Source organism: Lithobates pipiens, unplaced genomic scaffold, assembly GCF_037356315.1.
Source record: "Lithobates pipiens isolate NorthernLeopardFrog02 unplaced genomic scaffold, aLitPip1_a1.2 Scaffold_18, whole genome shotgun sequence".
NCBI lineage: Eukaryota > Metazoa > Chordata > Amphibia > Anura > Ranidae > Lithobates > Lithobates pipiens.
The window spans coordinates 330047220-330060640 of record NW_027507758.1 but is presented as its reverse complement, the minus strand read 5'-3'; the positions used below and the strand labels follow the sequence as shown (position 1 = coordinate 330060640).

The window sequence follows — 13421 nt, the reverse complement described above, 5'->3', positions numbered from 1 at the left end:
AAATACTGTTGTATGAGTTTTTTGTCTGTCAGCAGTGGTGGTTAAAAAAAATACAGATCAATAAAGAAAATAGTTTGAAAAAGAATGTATTTCAGGTTGATAATCAATGATACCTGTTTGATATATATGCCCGAGCGAGGAAACATGTCCACCTGTTCAGGATGATGTTTACTTTGTTGGCTTCCATGCCCCAAAGTGAAATTAATATTATTTCCCCAAGTGTAAACTTCAGTAGGATCTAAAAAGACATATTTGCATTAGGTATAGCAAAATTAACATTAACCATTTTCTCCTTGGACATCACTGAACGGGTATGTCTGTATAATAGATATATATACACATACACACACACACACACACACACACACACACACACACGTACACACATACACTGAGCAAAATTATAAAACCCAACACTTTTGTGTTTGCTTCTATTCATCTTGAGCTGAATTCAAAGATTTACAACTTTTTCTATGTACACAAAAGGCCTATTTCTCTCAAATATTGTTTTAAAATCTGTGTTAGTGAGCATTTCTCCTTTGCTGAGATAATCCATCTACCTCACAGGTGGGGCATTTCAAGATGTTGATTAGACAGCATGATTATTGCACAGGTGAGTCTTAGGCTGGCCACAATAAAAGGACACTCTAAAATGTGCACTTTTACTGTATTTTGGGGGGGGGGGGGAGGGAGTCCAAAAACCAGTCAGTATCTGGTGTGACCACCATTTCCCTCACGCAGTGCAGCACATCTCCTTCACATAGAGTTAATCAGGGTGTTGATTGTGACCTGTGGAATGTTGGTCCATTCCTCTTCAATGGCTGTGCGAAGTTGCTGGATATTGGCAGGAACTGGAACACGCTGTCATATACGCCGTTCCAGAGCATCCCAAACATACTCAATGGGTGACATGACCGATGAGTATGCTGGCCATGCAAGAACTGGGATGTTTTCAGCTTCCAGGAATTGTGTACTGATCCTTGCAACATGGGGCCATACATTATCATGCTGTAATATGAGGTGATGGTCGTGGATGAAAGGCACAACAATGGACCTCAGGATCTCCTCACGGCATCAATAAAATGTGTTCGTTGTCCATAACATACACCTGCCCATACCATAACCCCACCGCCACCATGAGCCACTCGATCCACAACGCTGACATCAGCAAACCACTCACCCACACAATGCCATACACACTGTCTGCCATCTGCCCTGTACAGTGAAAACCAGGATTCATCCGTAAACAGAACACCTCTCCAAAGTGCCAGACACCCGCAAATGTGAGCATTTGCCCACTCAAGTCGGTTATGACGACGAACTGCAGTCAGGCTGAAACTCCAAAGAGGACGACGAGCATGCAGATGTGCATCTCTGAGATGGTTTCTGACAGTTTGTGCAGAAATTCTTTGGTTATGCAAACCGATTGTTGCAGAAGCTGTCCAGGTGGCTGGTCTCAGACAATCTTGAATGTGAAGATGCTGGATGTGGAGGTCCTGGGATGGTTTAGTTGCATGTGGTTTGCGATTTTGAGGCCAGTTGGATGTACTGCCAAATTCTCTGAAATGCCTTTTGGAGGCAGCTTATGGTAGAGAAATGAGCATTCAATTCAAGGACAACAGCTCTGGTGGACATTCCTGCAGTCAGCATTCCAACTGCATGCTCGCTCAAAACATTAGCGGCATTGTGCTGTGTGATAAAACGACACATTTTAAAATGGCCTTTTATTGTGGCCAGCCTAAGGGACACCTGTGCAATAATCACACTGTCTAATCAGTATCTTGATATGCCAAACCTGTGAGGTGGATGGATTACCTCTGCAAAGAGGTAGTGCTCACCAACGCCCCTTTCACACGGGACAGATCCGTGATGATTCGCCCCATGAACATCCGCTTGCTCAACGGGGATCACTCCGTTGATTCCTGCTGAGCCGGCAGATGACAGGGCGGTCCCTGCACATTGTGCAGGGACCACCTTGTCAGATCTCCACTCTCCTCTATGGGGAAACCGGATGAGCACGGACCGTCTGTCCGTGTTCATCCGATCCGCTCTGCAGGCGGATAGAAAAATAGGATTTTCCTCCGTCTGCAGAATCGGACCAGAACAGAGACAGCCGCTATCCCATAGGGATGCATGTATGTCCGTATTTCATCTGAAAACGGATGGATGAAATACGGACATACGGTCCGCACGTGTGAAAGGGGCCTAACACAGATTTAGACAGATTAGTGAATATTTAAGAGAAATAGGCCTTTTGTGTACATAGAAAAAGTCATAGATCCTTGAGTTCAGCTCATTATAAATAGGGACAAACACAAAAGTGTTGTGTTAATAATTTTGCTCAGTGTATATACATACACACACAGCCAAGTGAACCTTTCATTTTTCCTTTACTAACAGGTGCACTCTGTCAGTGCAGTATAACCTGAATGTATCATCAGCTACTTACAGTATACAGCAGTGGGATGGAGAGACTTCCGTCCCCACTCCCGAAATAAGAAAGCAATTGAGTCAGGCTGAGCATTTCTCGGCCATTCAGAGGAAGTTTTGTATTTTCTGAATCTGAGGTGGAGGAGGAGCAGCCAAATCAGAGAAAGACTTGTATTCATTCCAAAAATTACAAAATTCTCTCTAAATTGCTGAGCTGTCCTCAGCCTGACTCAGTTTTGGATGGGAAGTCTACATCCCGTAGTAACTGAACAGCGCAGTATACTGTTCAATTTATAAAACGCTGACAGCAAGTGCACCTGTTCCTGTGCAAGAAATAGTTAAAACTAAAGTGCAATCTAACCTGGAGTTAGGCTTTAACACATTTTTACAGTCATTACAATTATATTTGTTTTCAAAAAGAAAACTTTCATTAGAGAAATATGGCAGCTGCCATTGCTGGCCTCCTGGAAAGCTTTATTAAGAAAGTCATGGGGATTGCATTCTGCAATTGATTGTTGTCTCACGTTCCTATTGACTTTCTTGCTTCAAAACTCTGAGGAAGGCTAGATTCACATGGCTGCAATCAGATTTTGATCCAACTTTCATTAGGATTGCGTGTTGTTGCTTGGATGTGGTTTGTATATTCTAGGGGGCAGAATCATGTTGGAATCGCACCAAAGTACCACAGGACCCTTTTCCAAAAATTGCACTTCATTGATGTGAACAGGCACCGTTGAAAACAATGTGATTTCCATTGTCATAATATTCTGTGTGACTCAAGTTTGCATTTGAAATCACACTAGTGTGAATGATTGAAGCAAGTTAGTGAGCATAACAGACAGGCAAGCAGTATTTCCTTTACATGCTACCCTAGTACCCAGCCTCCTCCTGTCATTTCCAATGCAAAAAGCACTCAGTCTGTAAGAAAGAGTGAGTACTGGGAGCCAGTCAGATTTTTCTATCTGCATATGTACCATGAACATGCTAAATGGAAAGAAAAGCAGAATGACCAGAAGGATGACTTTAATGGTGTGATGCTGTTCTTTCTCTCTCTAATCAGCAGGCAGTGGAGGTGTATTTTGACAAAGCTGTGCTGCTGCAAACATCTGAAGGTGGTTATTTTGTTGACAATGGGTGGGTAGATGATCGTCTTTTTTGAATTGTGACAGCAGACGCAGAGAGAAGATTCCCGGTGCATTCATGACATTTTACACCATATGCAACATGTTACGAAAAGGTAAATGTATCCTTTAAGCCCCGTACACTCATACCAAATATCAAGCAAAATCAGCTGGTGCAGTAGAAACTGGTTGACATTTGGCCTGTGTGTACAATTGCGGTAGGTCCTCTTGTCAGAAAACAAAAGCAAAAGCAAAATTTCCTGTTTCTGGGCTGTTTCAGCCCCCAGTTCTGGGTTTAAAAAAAAAAACAAACAAAAAAACTTAACAGGCATCAAAGGGGTTGTAAAGATAAATATTTTTTCACCTTAATGCATTCTATGCATTAAGGTGAAAAAACATCTGACAGTGCCAGCCCCCCCAGCGCCCCCATTTTACTTACCCGACCCCTCGAAAGTCCCGCGCTCGCCCCCGACGTCCTCTTCAACGCTCAGCCTGGCCACTGATTGGCTAGAGTGGATGGATTGGAAGCAGCGCAGCCATTGGTTCGCGTGGCTGTCAATCACATCCAATGATGCGGCGCGCCTGGGGCGGGGCCGAGTGATACAGCGAACAGCTATAGCCTCCGGCTGTATCACGGGGGCGCGCCTGCAAGTGCTTCTCAGCATGCGAGGTAGCTCGCATGAATGTGAGAAGTACTTGCAGGTGGAAGCCGAGCCAGCCGCCGAGGGACTCCAGAAGACCAGGTTCGGGGCCACTCTGTGCAAAATGAGCTGCACAGTGGAAGTATAACATGTTTGTTATTTAAAAAAAAAAAGAAAAAAATTTACTTTACAACCCCTTTAAGCAGAGCATATGTACTGTGGGTTGGGAAGTAAAGAAACAAAGACAAATACAGAAAACAGAGTAGATATATGTATAGTTTTGATACTTTCTTTCCAACGTGTGATATATAACACCTGACACTATCATGCACATTATACAGTAAGAGAACTTAAGTTACCATAACACTGACAAGAGAAATAAATGAGATTGCTGACAAGTCTCGGAGGAAGAAAAAAATGATACCCTTACCGCTGTTCTGAAAAATGACAAAGGAAGGACGGTCTTTCATTACAAGATCCAAGGCAGAAAATCCATCTTTATCCTGGACGTGCGGATTACTGCCATGCTGGAAGTACACAAAACAACAGATGAAGTGACAATTCACAGCATGTTATTTACCAAAGTACACTAAAACCTGTTAGCCCCACATGTTACCTGGATGAAATAAGGCTCCAATCCAGAGCAGTTAGAAGTCACTGACCAAATCTCATGGAAAAAAAGCAGCACTTCTCCCTGGATTAGAGGACAACAGCCTCCAATGCTGTACTGGAGCATCAACTGATCCAAGTTTGAAAAGTTTGGAGTTAGGCTTTGTTCACATAGAGCGTTTCGATCCGTACCCTGTGCAGGGTCATGTTTTACCAGCATGGGGATGCACAGGTGTTCTATGCATTCCCATAGCTGTCTATTGGGACACAGCAACTGTACAGATACAGTCACTGTTTCCAATATGTCATCTGTGCGGATGCACGGCCCTGAATGCATCAATGGTGGGTTCGGGAAGATGCACCCAAGCCAACATGAAAATCATATTGGGAGCAGCAGCTGTGTCTATGCAGTCACTGTGTCCCAACAGACATGAATTGGACTGCCTGCATGGGGATGAATGAACACCTCTGTATGAGGTATGTATCGAATTGCCCCTTGAATGAGGTAATAGATCAAGTTTCCTAAAAATATAATAGGCCCCAAGTAAGAGAGTGTCTAAAACACATGTTATCTGTGATAGCCATATCCTTTAAAGGCCCGTAGACACGATCAGAAAATCGGACGTAAAATTTCGTCCGATTAACGATTTGCCAATTTTCTGATCGTTAGTATGGTGTTTTCGTCAGCCGATTACGAAATTTCGGATGACAAAAACTGGATGTGCAGGCTCTACATTTTTTGTCGGATGTGAACACAACGTCCGATTTTCGTTTAATTAGTACAGTTTTCGGTCGAAAAAAAATTGTAAGAGCAAGACTTTGCATGCTCAGAAACGAAAGAACACATAAAAAATAATTCAACACATTAAATCACTTCTGACGTTTAATTCTGTTGTACGAGAATTTTTGTATGGTTAGTAACCACTTTACTTCGGCTATGAGACAAAAAAATGGACGAAAATTTGTCCGATAATCTGACCGTGTCTACCCGGCTTTACACTACTCAATTCCTGTTTCTGGAGAATCTGACTGAATGCTAGCAATGCCTAAAGGTCTTCATTTAGTCAATTTCTTACATGAGGGCCAACCTAATAACACAAACAGTAATGTTGAAAGGCAATTACGGTATATATCATTATAAATATGTGTACTTGTAAAATAACTAACACCATGTAAACAGTATTGGGTACACAGTCAAAAATGCAAAACCTAATTGAAAGTCTATAGGATCGCTGCTAAAAACGCACGAAAATTGTAGATACCCCCACGCTGCAGCCAAACTGCAGTATGTCAGTGTGAACCCGGCCAGGAACTAACATACTCTAAAGGAACATTTATTATGGGAGCCTCCTTAACCACTTACAGACCGGACCATTTTGCTGGCTTAAGACCAGACCACTTTTAGCGATTCGGCACTGCGTCGCTTTAACTGACAATTGCGCGGTTGTGCGACGTGGCTTCCAAACAAAATTGACGTCCTTTTTTTCCACAAATAGAGATTCTTTTGGTGGTATTCGATCACCCCTGCGGTTTTTATTTTTTTGCGCTATAAACAAAAATAGAGCGACAATTTTGAAAAAAAAAAACTCATTTTTTACTTTTTGTTATAATAAATATCCCCCAAAAATATATAAAAAAAACAATTTTTTTCCTCTGTTTAGGCCGATACGTATTCTTCTACAAAAATCAAAAACAAAATCAAAAAAAAAAATCGCAATAAGCGTTTGATTGGTTTGCACAAAAGTTATAGCGCTTACAAAATAGGGGATAGTTTTATGGCATTTTTATAAATAATTTTTTTTTTTTACTAGTAATGGCGGCGATCAGCGATGTTTATTGTGACTGCGACATTATGGCGGACACATCAGACATTTTTGACACATTTTTGGGACCATTGTCATTTATACAGCAATCACTGCTATACAAATGCAGTGATTCCTGTGTAAATGACGCTGGCAGTGAAGGGGTTAACCGATGGGTGGCAGTGTAGGGGTTATGTTTTCTTAGGGGCGTGTTACTAACTGTTGGGGGCTGGGCTTTCTTTTAGTGAACACTGATCTCTGCTCCAATCACATGGAGCAGAGATCAGCGTCACTTGTTGCTAGGCAGAACGGGGAGATGCTGTTTACGACGACATCTCCCAGTTCAGCCGCCCCGTGAGACGTTCGCGGGTATGCCCGTGGCATTCTAGTCTGCGGGACCCGCGACCGGACTCACGGGGATGGCAGGGCAGCATTTAAGATTGGACGTACCTGTACGCCAATATGCCTGCCCGTGCCATTCTGCCGACGTACATCGGCGGGCGCCAGTTGGGAAGTGGTTAATCTCTCATGACAGGGTACCCTTGAACACATGGCTGCTTCCTTTACTTATGCAGAAACACTTTCAGCTCTACCCTATATACAAAGAGTTCAGTATACTTGTGTAGCCTCACCTGTAGAGCAGTTTGGCCACTACAAGCAAGAGTTCTCACCCTGCAGTAAACGTTGTCAGCTCATGAACAAATACAGTCTACTGTATGTAGTCATGTTATGACACAGTTCCCCATAACCATTTACTGTACAAAATAAGGTCCGTTGGCATGGACCATAGGGTGAGTACATGGATTGAAAACTGGCTACAATGGCGAGTTCAGAGGGTGGTGATAAATGGGGAGTACTTGGAATGGTCAGGGGTAGAAAGTGGGGTCCCCCAGGGTTCTGTGCTGGGACCAATCCTATTTGATTTGTTCATAAACGACCTGGAGGATGGGGTAAACAGTTTAATCTCTGTATTTGAGGACAATACTAACTTAAGCAGGGCAATAACTTCTCTGTAGGATGTGTAAACCTTGCAAAAAGATCTGAACAAATTAATGGGGTGGGCAACTACATGGCAAATGGGGTTTAATGTAGAATACTTTAAAATAATGCATTTGGGTGGCAAAAATATGAATGCAATCTATACACTGGGGAGAGAACCTCTGGGAGAATCTAGGATGGAAAAGGACCTGGGGGGTCCTAGTAGATGATATGCAATGCCCAGCTGCTGCTAACAAAGCAAACAGAATATTGGCATGCATTAAAAAGGGGATCGACTCCCCCAGAGATAAAACAATTCTCCCACTTTACAAGACTCTGGTCCGGCCGCACCTAGAGTATGCTGTCCAGTTCTGGGCACCAGTCCTCAGGAAGGATGTACTAGAAATGGAGCGAGTACAAAGAAGGGCAACAAAGCTAATAAAGGGTCTGGAGGATATTAGTTATGAGGAAAGGTTGCGAGCACTGAACTTATTCTCTCTGGAGAAGAGACGCTTGAGAGGGGATATGATTTCAATATACAGATACCATACTGGAGACCCCACAATAGAGATAAAACTTTTTCGCGGAAGGGAGTTTACCAAGACTCTTGGCCACTCATTAAAATTAGAAAAAAAAAGAGATTTAACCTTAAACTATGTAGAGGGTTCTTTACTGTAAGAACAGCAAGGATGTGGAATTCCCTTCCCTTCCACAGGCAGTGGTCTCAGCAGGGGGGCATCGATAGTTTCAAAAAACAATTAGATAAGCACCTGAACGACCACAACATACAGGGATATACAATGTAATACTGACATATAATCACACACACAGGTTGGACTTGATGGACTTGTGTCTTTTTTCAACCTCACCTACTATGTAACTATGTATGATTTACAGCAGTGGTCTCCAAACTGGGCCCCTTTGCTTGTCCTTATCCGGCCCTGAGGCATTCCTGCCACTGACACCAACATTGGGTCATAATTCCTGACACTAACAATGGGGCACTATTCCTCCTACTGACACCAATGATGGGGCACTATTTCTTCCACTGACACCAATGATGGGGCACTATTTCTTCCACTGACACCAATGATGGGGCACTATTTCTTCCACTGACGCCAATGATGGGGCATAATTTCTGCCTCAGACACCAAAAATGGGGCACTATTTCTTTCACTGACACCAATGATGGGGCACTATTTCTTCCACTGGATCTAATGATGGGGCATAATTCCTGCCACAGACACCTACAATGGGGCAACACTTCTTCCACTGACACCAATGATGGGGCAACACTTCTTCCACTGACACCAATGATGGGGCATAATTCCTGCCACTGACAATAAAAAAGGGGTACTTTTTCTCCCACTGACACCAAATATTTCTACCCAAATACCAAAAGATCAGGCATTGTTTACTCCCACTGGGCATAGTCTGGCACCCTAAAGTCTAAAGGACAGTAAACTGGCCCTTTCTTTAAAATGTTTGGAGACCTCTGCTTTATCGTATTAATAATTACATACTGTATTTAATACTGAATTTACAAATGTCCTTCAAATAAAAAGCAAGAGACGATGGCCAATAATCTTTAGATCACTTATTTAAAGTTTTTTTTTAAAAATACATTACCTTTAAGAGGGACAATGCACAATCGATGTGCCCATAAAAGATACTTCTGTGCAATGCTGTCCACCCAGATTCTTTGTCTTTGACCGACAAGTCTACCCCTTTTGACACCAACCAATCCACTGCTTCTTTCTTTCCACATGATGCGGCAATGTGAAGAGCGTTGCGCCCATATTCATCCCTTAACGTAGTGGCATTGCAGCAGTAAAAGCAAAGGAAAGCCTTAATTTGTTTCCCACTTCCTCGGGTCACTACCGAGATCACGTCCAAAGCATGCTGCAGAGAGCGGCACCGTGTCGTACATTCTGGCCATGCCAACTCCATTTTTGGGGGGAAAAAATGTCAAAATAAAAACTACTGAAAATAATTGCTAATTTGCAAATTCCAAAAGTACACATCAGCCACACAACAAAAAAACAAAACTTCTTCATTTGCGAGTGTCAAAATAAAACACCATTTCCTTCATTCGAGAGCATCATAACTCCTTTGGCACTATATTATATATAATAAATATTTATACAAATGTAAACCAGCCAATGCTGTTTAACAACTATACAAAAATATATTTGTGCTCTATATTTTTCTGTTTTTAAGTTCCTGCCATGAGTCCAATACAAAAGAGAGGCAGTTGGGCCAGAGGGAGGGGAGTTCCCCCCCGCTCTGAAGACGTTTCTTCTTCTTAAAATTCCATGATTGCAAAGGGGCCCTAAAAGAGACAAAATAATATAGATTAATAATAAACAAAAACAATGAAAAATGTTAAGCAGCTTTAATAATGTACTGAAGGAAAAAGCAGGTAAAAACAAAATCCTTTTTTTTCTTCCAATTTACAACACCCATAAACAAACAAAAAAAATTGAAAATTTTGGGGGAAAAAAAAATCACGTTTAACCACTTGACCACTGGGCACTTAAACCTTCCTAACCAGACCAATTTTCAGCTTTCAGTGCTCTCACACTTTGACTGACAATAACTATACACTGTACCTATATGAAATTGTATGAAATTGTTGTCTTTTTTTCACACAAATAGAGCTTTCTTTTGGTGGAATTTAATCACCGCTGGACTTTTTATTTTTTGCGCTATCAAAAAGACTAATAATTTAGTTTAAAAAAAAAAATTATTTGTTTCTGTTAAAATTTATTGCAGAGTATTGGTGAGTATTGCAGTGTTGCAGAGTATTGCACAGAGTAGCGCTGTGGGCACCACAATCCAGCCCACAGCGCTGCTGCCATCTCTCCCCCTCTCCCTGTACCGATCGATACAGAGAGGGTAGGGAGGAACCGGCGTTATGACATGATGGCGGTTTGTTTACAAGTGATCGCATTTGATGAAGCGATCACATGGTAAACGGCTGCTACCAGGTCTTTCGGACCCGGCGGTCACAGATGTTTGCGGGAGCGTGCCCGGGGGGGGGGGGGGGGGCACGCGAGAGCAAGATTCTGGGAGGATGTCCATGGACGCCCACCCAGAAAAACACGACCGTGCTGTAGCCGTCTTTCGGCTATGGCCCGGTCGGCAAGTGGTTAATAGTTTGTTATAAAATTTTGTAAACAGGTAATTTTTCTTCTTCATTGATATGTGCTGATGAGGCGGCACTGGTGGGCACTGATAGGCACAGATAAGGCAGTACTGATTGGCACAGATAAGGCGGCACTGGTGGCCACTGATAAGATGGCACTTATGTGCAGCACTGTTGTTGAGGCACTGACAGGTGGCACTGTTGCCTATTGCTAAGTGGCACTGGCAGGGGGCACTGAGGATTTGGCAGCAGCTCGCTGTGATCGGGACCGATGTCCCTCTCACAGCCACCGGTGATCTGCTTTTTTTTTTTCTCCTCGCGCTGACAGTCAATTACCGGCTCTGTTGACATCACATGATCAGCTGTCATTGGCTGACAGTTGATCACGTGGTAAGGGGTCGGGATAGACCCCTTACTCCGATCTGTGATCCAGCGAGTCTAATAGACTCACTGATCACAGGGAGCGCAGGCCGCTCGGGCACAGGAGGACATCAATAGACATACTCCTAGCAAAGCAGGTCCGCGTTGTAGCCATCATTCAGCTATAGCGTGGATCTGAAGCAGTTAATCAAATTAAAACTGTACTTTAAAACCAAGGAACCTGACAGTTTTGTTCACTTCAATCAGCCAATGATCTGCTAAGAACACCACTTACTTGAATTTCCTTCACAGTATTTAAAGGGATTACAGGTTCACCTTAGTTGCTAATTCAGTCATTTAGTATATCAAGAGTTAATTGGGAGAGATGTAGGTGTGGTGCTGTTCATATAAGATCTGTGCCTTGCAATGTGATTTAGAATAAACTTGGATGTATTATAAGGACTGGAGTGATCTAAGGTGACTGATGTTAACAACTGACATCATAAATAGAGAATAAATGATATACAAAGCTAAAAATGATTACCAAATATCTGAAGTAATGAGTGTTTGTTTTTCTTGTGTGCTGCAACTTTTAAATAAAACCTTAAAGTGACAGATGCTTCAAATACTATGTGTTAAAACACCTGCATTAGATATACATCAATCAAAATAGTGCAGTACATCTATGTAGTTGCAGTCCTTTAAACAGTATATTAGAAAGTTTGTTGCAAAAAAAAAAAAATATATGATAATATATATATATTAAATATATATTCCCAAATAAAGTGACTGGTGCTCTTCAAAATAATGACTTTTCAAGTACTCTTCCGTCTATAGTGCTGGTGCTCTTCATGGTGCCCCTTTTGGAATTGCACTCACAGAATTTCCTCACCCCATATAGGGGTATTGCACGTTCACAGTACATGCCACTGTGCAGCACTCTATGGATTCTCAATGTAGTTAATTCTGATAAGATCATTTGTTCCTCAGCCCTACGCATTTCATAATTGATGACGTCTTCAATGACGACACGTGTAGGACGAAGTTACTGAGTGTCTTTGAGTCACTTCCGGTCAGGGATGTGTATCATGTATCATCCCAGCTATTGTATATTTGAACTTGCTTGTCACACACAGTGTAAATGTGAGTATATCTCCACTGTTTCTTTTGATACAATAACGTTTTTTAAAGCGGTATTATGCTATGGGCCCATTCTTCTTCCATATTTGAGAAACACAGAAGATCATATCAGAATTGAGGATCCATAGAGTGCTACACAGTGGAATATACTGTAAACGTGCAATAACCATGTGTGGGGGTGAGGAGATTTGGGGAGTGTAATTCCAAAAGGGGCACCATAAAGAGCACCAGCACTATAGATGGAAGAGCACATGAAAAGTCAATATTTTGAAAAGCACCACTTTAGCTTATTCAGGTTCACAATTGTGAACCTATACTGAATGAGGTCAGTTTAACCACTTGAAGTCTAAACCTTTTTCTGACACTTGTTGCTTACAAGTTATATTCTGCTAGAAAACTACTTAGGACCCGCAAACATTATATATTTTTTTTAGTAGAGACCCAGAAAATAAAATTGGGGTTGTTGAAATATTTTATCTCACACTGTATTTGCGCAGTTGTCTTTCAAACGCAATTTTTGGGGAAAAAATACACTTCAATTAATTTTTTTTGTAAAACAGTAAAGTTAGCACAATTTTTTGGTATAATGTGAAAGAGGATGCAACGCTGCGAGAATTGTGATCTTCAATCTAAGCAAAAAAAATTGTGATTCTTATTTTAGCTAGAATCATGCAGCTCTAGTAAGATAAAAACCTACTGCCTTTACAACCCCTTTAAGCTTTGAAAATGAAAGCTAGAAGCAGATTGGCTGTTGTGCACAACTGTTCCAGATGCTGTCATTTACTTTTGGCCTTTTTGGATCTCGGGCAGAAATGCTGCGATTCTGCCCGCAATATGAAATTGTACAATGCATGTTTGGGTGGCATTCATTTTCAATTGCACCTAAAACGCGGTGTGTTTTTGGCACGATAAATCACACAGCACAATGCAATGCTTGAAGCTTATCGCCCCAAAAAGGCCAAGAGCTTCTTTTGGATGACAATCCTTGCGCATTGTGGTTTACCACAATAATAACAGCAAAACTGCACAGTGTTTAGGTGTCATTGAAACATAATGGCACCCAAACAAGCATTTTGCAATTGCAGTGCGATCTGAGATTGTGGGCAGAATCAATGCAATTGTGCTTGAGATCCCAATATACCAATGAGAATGGAGCCTTAGTAAATTCCCCTCTGAGTGATCAAATAAAGCA

At 41.9% G+C, this 13421-nt stretch overlaps 1 protein-coding gene across 2 annotated transcripts in view; it reads right to left on the bottom strand.

The window, feature by feature from the left end:
- IBTK (inhibitor of Bruton tyrosine kinase) overlaps nt 1-13421 on the bottom strand; it is a 132958-nt gene that overhangs the window by 114791 nt on the left and 4746 nt on the right. For both annotated transcript variants that reach the window (XM_077487330.1, XM_077487331.1), the window contains exons 2-4: nt 9211-9913; nt 4623-4719; nt 114-238 (exon numbers count right to left, since the gene is read on the bottom strand). In XM_077487330.1, coding sequence (XP_077343456.1) covers nt 114-238; nt 4623-4719; nt 9211-9531 — 543 coding nt within the window. In that variant the 5' untranslated portion in view covers nt 9532-9913. The remainder of the gene's footprint in view (nt 1-113; nt 239-4622; nt 4720-9210; nt 9914-13421) is intronic.